The sequence below is a fragment of the Macaca fascicularis genome, chromosome 1 (genome assembly GCF_037993035.2).
Source record: "Macaca fascicularis isolate 582-1 chromosome 1, T2T-MFA8v1.1".
Lineage (NCBI taxonomy): Eukaryota > Metazoa > Chordata > Mammalia > Primates > Cercopithecidae > Macaca > Macaca fascicularis.
The window spans coordinates 125,635,270-125,650,589 of record NC_088375.1 but is presented as its reverse complement, the minus strand read 5'-3'; the positions used below and the strand labels follow the sequence as shown (position 1 = coordinate 125,650,589).

Genomic DNA, 15,320 nt, shown 5'->3' with positions numbered 1-15,320 from the left:
TACTCTGTCATAATGTCTCTTAATCTCTTATACTTTTTTATTTCTTCTGCTGGTGTTTCATTCTAGAAATTTTTCTTCAGATTTAGTTTTCAGTTCTTTAGGTCTCTCTTACCCTGTGTCTCATCTGTATAAGCTGTTTTTTCTTTTTGTATTTTCAGTGACTTTATTTTTCCGTTTTAGAAGTTCTCACATTTCTTTTTTAAACATGCTTGGACTTTTTGTTATTTCTTATTTTGTCATACTTTCTATCCTACTTTATTGTCTGTTGTCATATTAAACATACCTAATTTGTAGTCTATATCTAATAATTTCACTGTTTTACACTCTTTGGGTTCAGTTCTGCTGTCTTTTATTTCTGCAGACTCATAGTTACTTATTTCCAAATGTGTTTTGTACTTTTGAATGTTGAGTTTATTTTGGTAGCCAGCACTGAGAGCGGGTCCCTTCAGGCGGGTTTTGCATGTGCTTTTACCAGATTAGAGGTTTTTTCTTTTTGTGTTAATTTCTCAGTCTGGGTTTCCTCAGACCAGGAAGGTAGTATAATTAACACCTAAGACTCTATGTGACAGGCCTGTGGCTAAATTATCAGGGGAGAAGCTTCCTTGCATCTCCCCTTGCCTTGGAGGGTGTCCTGACCTTATGCCGGGTGTCAGCTCCCAGTCTCTACCTTGCACAGTACCGAGGGGTCAGCCCCTTGTTTGCTAAGATCGGAAAATACTCCACAAGGCAGACCAAGCCTCAACTCAGTTTACCATTCTAGTATTTAGCTTCCTTTTTACCAATAGCCCCTGGAGATTTCTCTGCCTTGTTTACTGTCAGCTATGCTTTAAAAACATGTTTGCTCTTAATCAGTGCTCCTTGGTGCTATTTAGAGGGATCTATTTTCAGGATCTAGGGATTTAATTATCTTTATATCTCTCAGTCTTCATACATATGTGAAACAAATTAAATATAATCCCATTGCTCTAAAATTGCTATTCAGAAGCTTAGAAACTATTAGAATTGTTTTGAGCAGTGTTGTCTCCTTTTCGTTTGCCTTCTGACTCTATTTCTGTCTGTTGAAACAGTTTTTAAGCCAAAGTTATGTTTTTAATATGTCCTTGACTTTGTATGGGAACAAGAGTGGGTCTTGTTCCTGTTTCATCTTTCAAAGGGGAGGGAAAATTTTAATTTTTAAAATTTGTTTCCTGTTGTTCACTACCTCATCTTTAAGGTAATGAATGGAAGCAATCATCTGAAAGGCTAGATTAAGAATTTTTTTTTTTTGAGACAGAGTCTTGCTCTGTCACCCAGGCTGGAGTGCGATGCATGATCTTGGCTCACTGCAACCTCCGCCTCCCAGGTTCAGGCGATTCTCCTGCCTCGGTCTCCTGAGTAACTGGGACTACAGGCATGCGCCACCATGCCCAGCTAATTTTTGTATTTTTAGTAGAGATGGGGTTTCACCTTGTTGGCCAGGATGGTCTCGATCTCTTGACCTCGTGATCCGCCCACCTCAGCCTCCCAAAGTGCTGGGATTACAGACGTGAGCCACCACACCCAGCCAAGAACATTATTAAAAGTTTGCTGTGGGGCTGGGTGCAGTGGTGCACACCTGTAAGTCCAGCTACTTGAGGCTGAGGTGGGAGGATTGCTTGAGCCTAAGAGTTCGAGGCTGTGGTGTCCTATGATGGTGCTGGTCCGCAGCTGCTGCACTGTAGCCTAGGCAACATAGCAAGACCCCATCTCTAACAAAACAAAAATTTGCTATGAGATCCTATATTGCAAGGCGTTCTAGGTCACCCAGAACAGTGACTCTCAAAGTAGGTAACAAAATGAACCATTGGGTACTTACTTTTACCTAAAAAAGAAGAAATTAAGTTTTGCTAATATATACTGGTACATATATGTCATTTACACGTTAAAATATTTGTTTATAAATGGATGTGTTTATTTTGAAATATTTACTTTTCAAATAAAAGCTAAAAATTTTTACCAATGGAGCCTGTGAACAAAAAAAGTAATTCCTATGATCTAGAGCAATGCTAGCCAATAGAACTTTCTGCAGTGATAGAAAGGTTCTATATTGGCACTGTCCAGTATGACAGCCACTGGCTACATGTTGCTATTGGGTACTGGATATGTGGCTAAGTATGGATGAAGAACTGAATTTCTTATTTCATTTAATTTTAACTAATTTAAATTTAAATAGCCTCATGTGGCTAGTGGCTACTATATGGGACTCTGGGGATCTACAGCAATCTGGAGGAGGAATGGTAAAAGTAATGACTACTGTTTATTGAGTATTTACCTAACACCAGATTCTGTACTTAGTGTGTTCTGTACATTGTTTCATTTCATCCTTGTAACAGCCTTTAAGGTTTAGAGAGAAGTTAAGTAACTTGCTGAAAGCCATACTGAATCAAAAACAAGCAGAATGAAAATAGAAACCCAGGTCTAATTCTTAACAGCCGACCTCCTACCATCATAGGTTCCTGAATTCCATTCCAGCAAGGAACAATCGAATACACATCAGTTCCAAAGTAATACTTGCCCCTTTCCCCTTCACATCTTCAAAACCTTTTCCTTTTTCAGTGCCACTAATTTTTAATTTCAAGAAGCTGCAGACTTCTCAGGTATATTATTTCTTCTTATGAAATAATAAGGGAGGGTGTTAGCTCTACTCTATAGGTTAAAATGCCCAGCCAAATGATGCACGATTTGTTAAAATTGTTCTTGAAATGTGGCTGTTCTACTTAACTCTTGGTGCTTTAGTCATACTATGGTTAAGTCATTTCCTTAAAAATCAATGTAATTGGGCCAGGCACGGTGGCTCACGCCTGTAATCCCAACACTTTGGGGAGGTGGGCAGATCACAAGGTCAGGAGTTCAAGACCAGCCTGGCCAACATGGTGAAATGCTGTCTCTACTAAAAATACAAAATTAGCTGGGCATGGTGGCATGTGCCTGTAATCCCAGCTACTTGGGAGGCTGAGACAGGAGAATTGCTTGAACCATTACCCGGGAGGCAGAGGTTGCAGTGAACCAAGATCACTCCACTGCACTCCAGCCTGGGCTACAAAGTGAGACTGTCTCAAATTTAAAAAAAAAAAAAAAATCAATGTAATTGGTAGCAAGTTTAAGTTTGGTTAAGTTAGGCTTTTTAAGTCTACAAGTATTATGGCTTTGGAAATATTTATAACATGTTTACTTTTTTTTTAAATTACTTTTTAGTGCTCGCCAGAAACCCAGAGCTAATTATTTAGAAGACCGAAAAAATGGGTCAAAGCTGATTGTTTTTGTAATTGGAGGGATTACATACTCTGAAATGCGTTGTGCTTATGAAGTTTCTCAGGCACATAAATCCTGTGAAGTTATTATTGGTAAGACTTTTGTTTTCTTCTTTTCTGTTTTTAAACACAAACTCTAAATGCAAAAGTATACATGTAAAATGTTATCTCGTGTTATACATTTGAGACAAAATTTAATGCAAAAAAATTGTTAACCATAGAATGTGTTTTATCTGATGTGTGTTGGGTTTTTTTTCCTGGTTGACTTTTTGATAGTTTTATTTTCAAACATGCTTATTTGAGGAAAAGGTGCTTGCTCCTTTAAAATAGTATGTTCTATACATTTGTTTAACTATTAAATAGTTTTTGATGTACAAATACATTTCTACTTAAAAAATGTTTTGAATTTTTTGTGGCTATGGACATGACATTGGCAAGGCCTGTGTGGAATTAAGTTTTAAGAATTTCAGGCCAGGCTAGTGGCTCAGGCCTGTAATTCCAGCACTTTGGGAAGCCGAGGCAGAAGGGTCACTTGAGGCCAGGAGTTTGAAATCAGCCTGGGCAATAAAGCAAAACTCCCGTCTCTACAAAAAATTTAAAAATAAGAATTTCAGTCAAAGCCAATGATAGGTAAACTCTCCTGACCCATGGAGGTGCTGGATCTGTGTGTTAAGCCTTGACCTGCAGCACTGCTTAGTGGGTCTCTATTATCGAACAATAACTGTTGTAGTGCTAAGGATAGGGTAATCCCCAGTTTTGCTCTTCAGTGTGCCAATGTCTAGCACAAAGTAGACAGAGCACTAGGAATGGCCACTGTTTCTGCACAGTTACTGAGCATGCTCAATGGTGAAGAAGGATTGAAATATTGCAGTGTAGGCAGATTTCAGGAAGATGTCTTAGAGAAATTTTGTTACATTGCGCCAGGCTACTGCACTTTACATACTTGAAGGACAACACATATTAAGCGAAGGAAAACTGATTTAACTGCTGGCCTCTGAAAAATTCTCTTTTCTCCTACCAGGTTCTACACATATTTTAACACCCAAAAAGCTGTTGGATGATATAAAGATGCTGAATAAACCCAAGGATAAACTCTCCTTTATTAAGGATGAATAGCTTTTCTTTTTGGAGGGTTTAGAGATTCTTACTAATATGTTGAACTAAAATAGAAAGAAAATGTTGCTGTCATGTAATTTAAACAATGTAAATATTTTATGGAATAATGGCTTTTCAAATATATTTCTTAAGGAACTGTTTATGATTATGTATTACTGGATTTGTCATTTTTGATAATTTAAATATTGCTGCTGCTTTGTAGATGATGAGAAGAAATGTTAAAATGCTTTCTAAAAGGAAATTTTTTCACCTTTGGAGCAGAATATATTAGAGTTGTGGGTAATTTCTCACAACCACCTGTGTACATACTAATTACCCATTGGATACTTACATCTAAACATCTCATGCTAAAGTATAGTTTTTTGGGAAAGAATGATTTTAAATAAAGAGATTGTAAAAGTAAAAACTGTAAATGTGTATGTATGATAGAATTGTTTCCTCTAAGTGTAGTTTTTCTTTCAACTAAAATTCAGTTTGTTTTATGTGCAAAATAATTCAGTCATTAATAGAAATGGAGTGATTTCACAGTGTATACTGTTTTGCCACATACTTCTAAAGAACACAATTTTATATAATTTTGAAATCATGTATGTTTAAATTAGAAAACCAAAAATCATGAACATTCTAAGAGGAAATAAATACAGAATTTAAAAAATTATTCTGGTTTGTTTTTTCTGTAGGGGAGAGGGGAAAGTTAGAAATTTTAAAAGTTCTAGAGTAACAAAGAAGAAAAGGAATCTACCGTAATACTCCCACCAAGATATCTCCTAATGACTTTTTCAAAAATAATGTAATCTCTGTGTAGGGTTAGATAATATATGTCTGCAGATGTGTTTTGTTAAACAAAGGGAACATCTTTGTTTCAAATCTATTCTTTTACTTGACCTCATAGTGTTCTGTCATACAGCAGACCATAGTTGTATTGATTCAGAGTTTTCCTCTTATAAATAATGCTGCATTGTTTGGGTACATACCTTTGCAGACTTACACAGACATTTCCATAATGTAAATTCCTAGCAGTGGTCAAGGGATTTGTGCATTTAAATATTGACAGATACCCATTTTTAATTTTTTTTTTTTTTTTGAGATGGAGTCTCGCTCTGTCACCCAGGCTGGAGTACAGTGGCGCAATCTCGGCGCACTGCAAGCTCCCCCTCCCAGGTTCACACCATTCTTCTGCCTCAGCCTCCCGAATAGCTGGGACTACGGGCGCCTGCCACCATGCCCGGCTAATGTTTTTTTTGTTTGTTTTTTGGGTTTTTTTTTGCTTTTTGTTAGTGTATTTTTAGTAGAGACAGGGTTTCACTATGTTAGCCAGGATGGTCTCGATCTCCTGACCTCGTGATCCACCCGCCTCGGCCTCCCAAAGTGCTGGGATTACAGGCGTGAGCCACCGCGCTTGGCCCATTTTTAATTTTTACGTAGATAAATCCATCACTTTTCCATTTTAACTTCTGAATTTCACATGCTGCTTAGAAATACCTTCCACACTCCAGGATTATATATTCACGCATGGTTTCTTCTAGAACATTTTGATAGATTCATTCTATTTTTTACAGGTAACTCACCCATCTGGAATAGATTTTAGTGTAAGAACGTGTGCTAGATATTGTCTCTTAGCACTTGGTATGGCGTCCCATGCCTCCTTACCCCATACCACAGGGGACGAAAGGCTAAACATGAAGTTTTTCAGACTCTAAGAAAAATAAGGTCTGAACAGTTTACATTCTACCAATGATGTGCACTTGGTCAAGATTTGGAGGCAGAGGCCATCTACTATGCCAGCAGACAAGCTCCTGCAGAAAAGAATTGTTTGTAGCAACCAGACTCCACATTTTAGTGTCTTGTCACCTGCTTCATGGGTATGAGTTAATGCTGTGGCAGCAGCACTAGCTTCCTGTCCTTTGGGTCACAGATGGTAAAATGATCATGGGCCTCCAGTTTCTGCTCCTACTGCTTTTTCAATGATTTTTGTAAGGACCTAATTCCCTGTATTAAATGCCTTTCTGCTTGAAATATCTAGAGAAGTTTGTTTCCAGCACGGAACCCTGACTTGATAAAAGTATTTCATAGTGGCCCAGCTTCACTCCTTTCTAAACAGCCAGATGTTATACCAGATCCTATTGGGTAATCTCTCTTTCCCCAACTAAACTGAAATACCACGATTATCATAGACTAAATTTCCATTTGTATTGTGGTCTATTTCTGGATTCTCTTTTAATGATGTACAGTTTGTTTTGTGTTTCTTTTTCCCTGTTTCAATTCATGGTATGTTTTAATATGTAGTGGAAGAAGTTCCTATTACATCCACCTAAATTACTATTATTTTTCAGAAATTTTCTATCAGATTTTTCTAGGTGAACTTTAGTATCATTTTGTTGAGTTCCCAAAAAAGCTATTTTGGTATTTTCATAGGATTTGCATTGTTTATAGGTTAATTTAGGAAAAATCGACATCTTTTATAATATGGAAACTTGATATTCAGGAATGTGGAATGTCTTTTCATTTAAATCTTTATAACCTTCAGAATCTTCATTTTCTTCATATAGTTACTGCACATTGTCAAAATATCTATTTTTGTAGTTCCATTGTGGGTTGAATCTTTGATTATTTTTCAAATGGGTAGGGATACAGAAAATTTACTTTTGATTTTTTTTTTTTTTTTTAATAGAGACAGGGTCTTGCTATGTCACCCAGGCTGGAGTACAGTTATGTGATCATAGCTCACTGGAATTTTGAACTCCTGGGCCATAGTGATCTTCCTGCCTCAGCCTCCCGAGTAGCCAGGACTACAGGTATGGGCCACCACATCTGGCTAATTTTGTTTGTTTTTTTTTTTGTATAGACAGTCTCACTGTGTTGCCCTGGCTGGTCTCAAACTCCTGGCCTTAAGCAATCCTCCTGTCTCAGCCTCCCAAAGTGTGGGGATTACAGGTGTGAGCCACTGTGCCTGGCCAACTTTTGATATGTTAATCGCATAACTTTACTAAGTACTGATAATAAAGTAATAATATACAAATGCTTAGTGCTTTCTATTAACTCATTCCATCTTCTCATGTATTCCTGTGAGCATAGGTACTGTGATTATCATCTTTATTTTAAAACTGAGGAAACTGAGACCCAAGAGATAAATGTAACTTGGTGTGGATCAGTGCATGGAAAGGAAGGGCTTGGCGCAATAAACAGCCCTCTTTGCAAACTACGCATGAAAACAATGTATCTCCAGTAAGAGGACTAGTTTTTGGTGTCTGCATTTTATCTGAGATCTTTGTATGCCTCAGTAACTCCCTCTCCAGGGTTAGGACATGTGTAGAATAGGTATTTAGATTAATCCAATGGCCTGGAACAAATGGAACTAAGAGTGTGATGACAGCAAACACTGGGCTGTTTATTCATTTGATCACTTAAGATCTCAGTGACCACTTTATCCTGATCACACTGATATCAGATGCTTTGGGTCCTATATTTCACATACATGTTAAGCTTTGAATTGCAGAGACCTTTTGTTTACTAAACCTCGTATGAATTTGAAGCCATAAGACATCATCTCACATAAATTCTGGTATGAGCTGATTTTTTCCCCCATAGAATTAGCAATTACAGGCCAAAGCAGGAGGATCACTTGAGCCCAGGCGTTGGAATGAGCCTGGGCAACATAGTGAGACCACATCTTTTTTTCTTTTTTTCTCTCTCTGTGAAGAGTCTGAAAGTAGTGAGACCACATCTCTACAAAAAAAGGAAGGAAAAAAAAAAGGTTGGGTATGGTGACACGCACCTGTGATCCCAGCTACTACTCAAGAGGCTGAGGCAGTAGGATTGCTTGAACCAAGGAGGTGCAGGCTGCAGTGAACTGTGATCACACCTCTGCACTTCAGCCTGGGCGAGAATGAGTCCCTGTCTCAAAAAAAAAAAAAAAAAAAAAATTACAGGTTTTGATTTCAAGACCCAGGAAAAGACTTTTTTTGTTGTTGCAACCAATGGAAACTATTTATTCACTGTCTCTGAAACACAGCTTTGCTTCCTGTTGAAATGTGCTTTATTTATAAAACAGTGGATTCACATTCTTCAACCATATTAGTAAATAAATACAGAGATCTTTATTAATCCTGTTATCCTGTTTCTTAGACCCTTCGCCTCCACTGCTCCAGGGTCACAACAGGAGTTTACAAGGTCTCAAAATTATTGGATTTGAGCAACAAAGGGCCTGACCCCACAGTTTATTGTGTAAGATATGACACCTCCATAGCTCAGTTCTTCCCTAGCTATTCTGTACCCTTTGTAAGTCCTATTGGGATGCAAGCAGATTTCTCCTAAAATCAAAGGAGCAAGAAATGTCTTCCTCCTATAGGAAAAGTTTTACCACCAAAACAATGTTTTGTCTATTAAATATAAACACATACTCATGTTTAGTACAAATTAGGCCTATTTTATATAATTCATTAACAGCAAGATTACAATAGGATAAAATGAAGAGATTTATTTTGCAAACTCTAATAGTTAACTAAAGGGGATAGCTAGAGCTTTCTCTTAAAGATGATAGGCCAGGCGCAGTGGCTCACGCCTATAATCCCAGCACTTTGGGAGACCAAGGCAGGCAGATCACCTGAGGTCAGGGGTTGGAGACCAGCCTGACCAACATGGTGAAACCCGGTCTCTACTAAAAATACAAAAATTAGCCGGGCGTGGTGGTGGGCGCCTGTAATCCCAACTACTCGGGAGGCTGAGGCAGGAGAATCACTTGAACCTGGGAGGTGGAGATTGCAGTGAGCCAAGGTCCGGCAATTGTACTCCAGCCTGGGCGACAGAGCAAGACTGTCTCAAAAAATAAAAATAAAAAAATTTTTAAAAGATGATAAAAAGCCCTCTACAGAGAGTCCCATTGCATCCTGCTGGCAGCTTCAAGCAGCCAGAGCACAGCTAGACCTTGGAGTAAATACTAAGAGGCCTCTGCACCCTGGAGACTGCCGGGTGTTTCTTTACAGCACCACCGCCCTCAGGCAATGCTGAGCCCTTGACCCAGCATTAGGGGTACCATTACTTTTACTTTACAAGCTTGTTTTTCTGGTTTACTACTGGAACAGAATTAGAAGAGAGGTCATAAGAATTGACACAAGAATTGCATGAGGGAGGAGATGGCCAAGACTACAGAATCAGTAAGTATAAAATTATCCTTGTAAATCAGAGCCTAGTGCCTTTCTAGAACTCCTTAAGGGCATTGCCTGCCCTTTTTTGCTATTTCTTAGATTAGTCGTGTTACAGTGATTACTCATCATGACCCCTGATCTTCAAGGAAATGGAAAATTACATTTAGAATATGGTTTGATAAAGCAGAAACGGGCCACATTTTTAAATCAACAATGATTTTAATTGCCAATTTCTATAAATGTTAATTTGAGGGATTTAGAAATACTCGTTAATGGTAGACGTTTCTAACCAAGGTTCCATGGATTTGTTTCAGGGCGTCCATGAACTTTTAAAAATGTATTCTCTTCCACGAGAAGAAAAAGCATGGGGGAAGGGAGACTCCATAGCTTTCACCAGATTCTCAAAAAATGAGCCCAAAAAAGGTTAAGAACGAATTAATCATATAAGAACACTTCAAGCCAGAGAAGTATGTAATTTTAAACTTAGGGATGAGATAGTGGTACTTGACATACAAAACAGATTAGCAAGTTGTGATTAAATTTAGATATGTAATGATGTTGGAAGCCCCTTGGAACTGCCAAAAAAACAAAATGACCTAATTGGCTTTTATTAGCAATTTATGAATCAGGCAGCATCCCATCTATGAAATAGAAAGGCTGAGCACAGGAGTGGGCTTTATAGGCAGAAAAGGCAGAAGAAAACAGAAACAAGGAACAAAAGGTGTCTTTATATGGGTTAAAGCAGAGGGGACTTCCTTATGCCAGCTCAGGTTGACAGGGCCCCTTCTAATGGGATACTGTGAATGTTCTGGGTTTAAAAAAAAAAAAAAAACTGGCCTATTTTAAAGTCGGTTTGATTACGTGGCATCTAGCATGAGTGACTGCATTCTAGTTTGGTCTGGTCTGTTGGGGTCTCCTGCAGGAGCTTAGTCCAAAAACAATGACCTCCCACACGTTTTATTTAATAGAACATACACAGTTTAAGCTCTGTTTTTTTCTGTTATAATATCACCCATAGTTCTTTGCTATCTTCCTTACAGTGCCACAGCTTGAAGTAAATTTGGCCATAAAGTCAGAGGTATTTTCAGACTGACCTGTGCTTTATCTCTTCCAGGGTACCCTCAACCAATTTACAAACCCCAAAGTTAAAAATAGTCCATTCTCCAGCCAGCTAGACAAATACCAGCTGCCCACATTGGCATGAAAATCTAAAGTGGGAAAAGATTCAACTCCCTCCTGACCACTGAGCTAAACTCTGGGAGTCGGGAAACCATTTGTTGAATGTCTGGGGTGAATGAATATCAGAAGTTTCAGGAAAGGGCGAAAGAGCCAATACCCTGCTGTGCTGTCACTAAGGAGGTAATACATCACTCTTAAAGAAGCAAAGCAAAAGCTTGCTCTGAAAGAAAAACAAAAAACAAAAAAACAAAAAAAAACCTGCTCTGGTCTACATGAAACATTACAAATTTACTTAATCCCTGGTACACAGTTTTAATGAATTGTCTTTTCCAAAATTTCATTAAGGCTATTATTTTCACATATTTCTGACTTCAAGAGATCTTTAAACAAATAATGTTGACTTATAAGTATATTGTAAAAATTTCATATGATACAGAAAAGAAGATTAAAAACCCCTTTCTCCCCCAAAACTCCCAGTTTCCTTTACTAGAGGTTCACTTAAAGATTTTTAGATATCTTTCCCAAAAATATGTATGCTCTTTAAAAAAAAAAATACACACATGAAGAGCCAGGCACAGTGGTGTGTGCCTGTAGTCCCAGCCACTCAGGAGGCTAAGGCGGGAGGATTGTTTGAAGTTCAAGTCCAGCCTGGGCAACATAGCAAGACCCCTGAGGTTACAACTGTCTATATATATGCTTAGGTATCTTGCTTCTTTCACTGACTTTTGCAGATAATCCAACCTCATTCTTTTCGGTGGCTACAAAGTATTGTCATTTATGAATCATCACAGGCGGTATTTAGATTAGTTCCCCCTTGGGGTTGTTACGATCAATGCTCCAGTGGCCTTCCCTGTACATATATCGTGCCACATTGTGTGGCTTATATATAAAAGAAATTCCTAGTGGTGAAACTGCTGCTCTGAAGGTACGTGATTTGGAATTTGTGGAACTTGGTAGATATTATCAAATGGTCTTCCAAAAAAGTTGCATTTTCGCCAACAGCATGTGAGAGTACCAGTTTCCTCCATCCTCACTGACACAGGGTTCTTTCATCTTTTTTCAGACTAATAGATAAAAGGAAATTCATTGTTTTGTTTTGGTTTCTTTTATTATGAGTTAGGAAGAACATAGATTTATTTTAAAATAAATACTTGTTGGTTGCTTTTGATTTTAAGAATCAAAAGTCCTTTCTTTTTTTCTTTTTCCTTTAGTACTTTGTGTTACCCATTTCTTATGGTTTCTGTGTTTTCTCTAGATAGTCATCTTCCTAAATTGTGTAGTAAGTAAAATACATTTTGGGGGAAGATCAAGTTTTCTTTGCATTTTTTTCTTTTGAATCCTTGGTTGCCTAGCGTTGAACTAGTATTTCAGTCGATTCCTCCACCTCTGTGCTTTAGCAAGGTCTTCTGCAATCGTTTTAATCATTTGATCTGTAGTTTCTTTCAAAATGGTTGCTGTCCTTAGGGCATGATCCAAAGCCGAGTTTAAAATCTACAGAGGAAAAGTCCACACATTTTAATTACATAAACTAACTGCTTTGGGTTCTCTCATTATTAAACATTACAAGGTGGAATTTTCGGAGTATTCCTGTTTTCTACTTGGTCTATTTCTGTTTTTGAGGGTTGGTTTCCTAGGAGACCAGTCTGAGATGGAATATATTTGTTAGGGAAAGGGATTGAAAAAAAGACCAGCACGTGACTGATAAGCATGAATCAGAGGGTGAGGTCAGCCACCAGCTGGGCTGTTTCCCTGCCGCAGAGAAAGAGAAAAAAAGAACAGCTCTTAGGGGCCATTGATGGGGATTTGGGGGCCATAACCACTGAGAGGGTATTCAGGGATACAGCGCATGCGTATGGAAACATTTGAACGTGGCCTGGGGATTTGAGTTAGTGATTTGAAATAGGAAACTGTTGGCAACCCTGATCACAGTGTCACTGGAACAGATCCACTGCCTTCAACCCCCTGCCGGGGAAATCCTGTAGCTGAGGCACCCCCCACAAATCACTTTCTCCAGGAAATTTCCCTTGGAACCAATTTAGAATAATACAGACCATGCGGCTGCTGAGGCTATGTGTCTTTAGCTTAGTGCTGAGCACAAAATTGTCTTTAGCAGAGCTTTTTCTGAAGCCCTGATACTGTAATAACTTAAGAGCTGCCAGTTCTGTGGGCATCAAGATCAAACCTACCAGCTGCAAGGATTCTCGAATGATTTTCTAAGTCCTCACCTCAGATTTTGTTTCTTCAGTGCTATCAAAGTCACATACAGATTTGCTTCCAGAAATCCTGCAGGAGTAGAAATGGGGCGAGGGTGTTACAGGGTCTGAGCTGTAGGTCATGAAAGCCTGAAGGTTTTTTCTGGAAGACAAAAGCGCATTGATACTTGTGTCAAGCGCCACCCTCAAGCACACTCCTGTTCATGTCAGCTCTGTGGTCGGTAATGGCTCTATGTGTGTGGTTTGGGTGTGGGCGGATTCGTGCACCCGCTGCCCTTGTAGCTCTCATACTCCCATGTGGCTGACCGCAGCTGGGCTTCAGAAAAACGTTGTTGCCATGACCATGAGGGTATTTCCTCCCAGAACTGATCTCCTTTTCCTCTAGTACAGATAGAGGCAAGACTCTAAAGACATTTTTTATTCTGTTTTCATTCTTTTGGGGCCAACTTTCTACCTTGCATTTTTATAAAACAAATGCACAAAACTGCCAATTGCAGGTACCTTGGGTTGAGTTCATTCTGGCACCAGTGAGCTTTCACCCCAAGGAGGCAGAAGCAGTCAAAAAATAAAAGCAGCTCCTTTTGAAGTAAACAGGCTCCCCTTGCCTGCTACCCTGTGATTGCTTCTCTCTTAGGGATGGCCGGAAGTCTGCACTAGGTGAGTGAGGGCTGCAGGGCCACTGGGCTCTTCGGGTTGTGCAGAGCATGGCTCTAGGGGGTTATATGCGTAGTCTGTGAAGGGCACAGCCTGGAGTTACGCTTTTCTCAAGCATGAGCCGTTGGCCCTGAGGGATACCACAAGAACTTGCCTATTGACAGGGCTGTCATAGAGCCACCCTCACATCTTCCTCTGGCTTCAGGTTTCCTGTTAAGCATTACTTTGGTACATAAAATACTTGTGAGCAATATCATCTCCAGAAAACGTCCTTTCATCTCTCTCCCCTACCATATGAGCATCAATTGGTTCTGCAAGTTATTTTAACACATTGGATCGATCCTCCAGGCAAGAGGTGGTCCAGCATCCAGGGCCCCTAACTAATGAAATACTCTGGGCAGGGGATGGCAGACTGGAGAAGAGTCCTCTCTCTCCCCATATCCCATCACTGTCCACTGTCAACAACATAACAGCCATCGCTTGCTGAGTACTTATTATGAGCCGGGTACCATTCTAAGTGCTTTATATGTATGGACTCAGTCCTCAATGAGTTTAGCACTATTATGATTCCCACTTTACATGTGGGGAAATGGAGGCACACTTAGGTCAAGGAACCTGCCCAACAACACAGAACCAAGACAAACCCAAGAAGTCAGTCAGGCACAGTGGCTCACGCCTATAATCCTAGTACTTTGGGAGGCTGAGGCAGGTGGATCACCTGAGGTCAAGAGTTGGAGACCAGCCTGGCCAACATAGTGAAACCCTGTCTCTACTAAAAATACAAAAAAATTAGCTGGGCATGGTAGCAGGTGCCTATGATCCCAGCTACTCGGGAGGCTGAAACAGGAGAGTCACTTGAATCCAATGGGGCAGAGGTTGCAGTGAGCCATGATTGTGCCACTTCACTCCAGCCTGGGCGAAAGAGTGAAACTACATCTCAAAAAATAAATAAATAAATAAATAAATAAATAAAACCCAAGAAGTCTCCAAAGGCCACATTCTAAAACACTGTGCTAGACTATGGTAGAGGGTAGTACGTTCAGACTGAGTGGCTCTGAGAGCAGAGCCTGAATTGTTAGCCACTCTGCAGTGCTATTGGTTTTGTCTCTTACATAGCTCTTGAATGAATACACAGACTCTTCTCTTTCCATCTCCACCAACCTCGGTCAAGCTGCATCATCTCACCTGAATTATTGCACTGGCCTCTTATTTGGCCTTGTCCTCCAATCTTAACTCCTGTAATTCATTTCCACTCCCTCAGTAGCTAGGCTGATCCTTTAAAACACTAAAAATCTTTTTAAATTCCGTGGTTAAAAAACTTAATTGGGGGGGTCCTGCCACAGTGACTCATGCCTGTAATCCCAGTGCTTTGGGTGACTGAGGTAGGAGGATTCCTTGAGGCTAGGAGTTCAAGATCAGCCTGGGAAACATAGACCCCGTCTCTACAAAAAAAAAAAAAAAAAGTAGCTGGCTGTGGTATCACATGCCTGTACTCCCAGCTACCCAAGAAGCTGAGCCAGGAGGATCACTTGAGCAAAGGGGGTCAAGGCTGCAGTGAGCCAAGATTGTACTCCAGCCTGGGCAACAGAGCAAGACCCTGCCTCAAAATTTTTTTTTAACTTCACTGGGGGGCCAGACACCTGTAATCCCAGTGCTTTTGGTGACCAAGGTGAGAAGGTCACTTGAGGTCGGGAGTTCAAGACTAGCCTGGGCAACATAGCAAGACTCTGTCTCTACAATTTTTT

General features: G+C 39.7%; 2 protein-coding genes and 1 long non-coding RNA gene across 8 annotated transcripts in view; 2 read left to right on the top strand and 1 right to left on the bottom strand.

Annotated features, from left to right (window-relative positions):
• STXBP3 (syntaxin binding protein 3) overlaps positions 1-4,791 on the top strand; it is a 58,308-nt gene extending 53,517 nt beyond the window's left edge. For all 3 annotated transcript variants that reach the window (XR_006690629.3, XM_005542526.5, XM_005542525.5), the window contains 2 exons: positions 3,214-3,362; positions 4,291-4,791. Coding sequence is in view for 2 of the 3 variants with exons in the window: in XM_005542526.5 (XP_005542583.1) it covers positions 3,214-3,362; positions 4,291-4,385 (244 nt within the window). In the remaining variant the exon portion in view is untranslated. The remainder of the gene's footprint in view (positions 1-3,213; positions 3,363-4,290) is intronic.
• A 2,261-nt stretch (positions 4,792-7,052) lies between these two features.
• The window catches only part of LOC141407559 (uncharacterized), a 36,754-nt gene continuing 28,486 nt past the window's right edge, over positions 7,053-15,320 (top strand). Inside the window, exons 1-3 of one of the 3 annotated variants that reach the window (XR_012417068.1) lie at positions 7,053-7,180; positions 9,467-9,538; positions 9,844-9,979. This is a non-coding gene — a long non-coding RNA (uncharacterized lncRNA). Of the gene's footprint in view, positions 7,181-9,466; positions 9,539-9,843; positions 9,980-15,320 lie in introns of those variants that run through there. The other 2 variants (XR_012417071.1, XR_012417063.1) reach the window with 2 other exon arrangements.
• Positions 9,729-15,320, bottom strand: part of AKNAD1 (AKNA domain containing 1) — a 38,638-nt gene continuing 33,046 nt past the window's right edge. Inside the window, exons 14-15 of one of the 2 annotated variants that reach the window (XM_005542502.5) lie at positions 12,934-13,063; positions 9,729-12,199 (exon numbers count right to left, since the gene is read on the bottom strand). In XM_005542502.5, coding sequence (XP_005542559.3) covers positions 12,068-12,199; positions 12,934-13,063 — 262 coding nt within the window. In that variant the 3' untranslated portion in view covers positions 9,729-12,067. Of the gene's footprint in view, positions 12,200-12,933; positions 13,064-15,320 lie in introns of those variants that run through there. The other variant, XM_065533045.1, reaches the window with a different exon arrangement.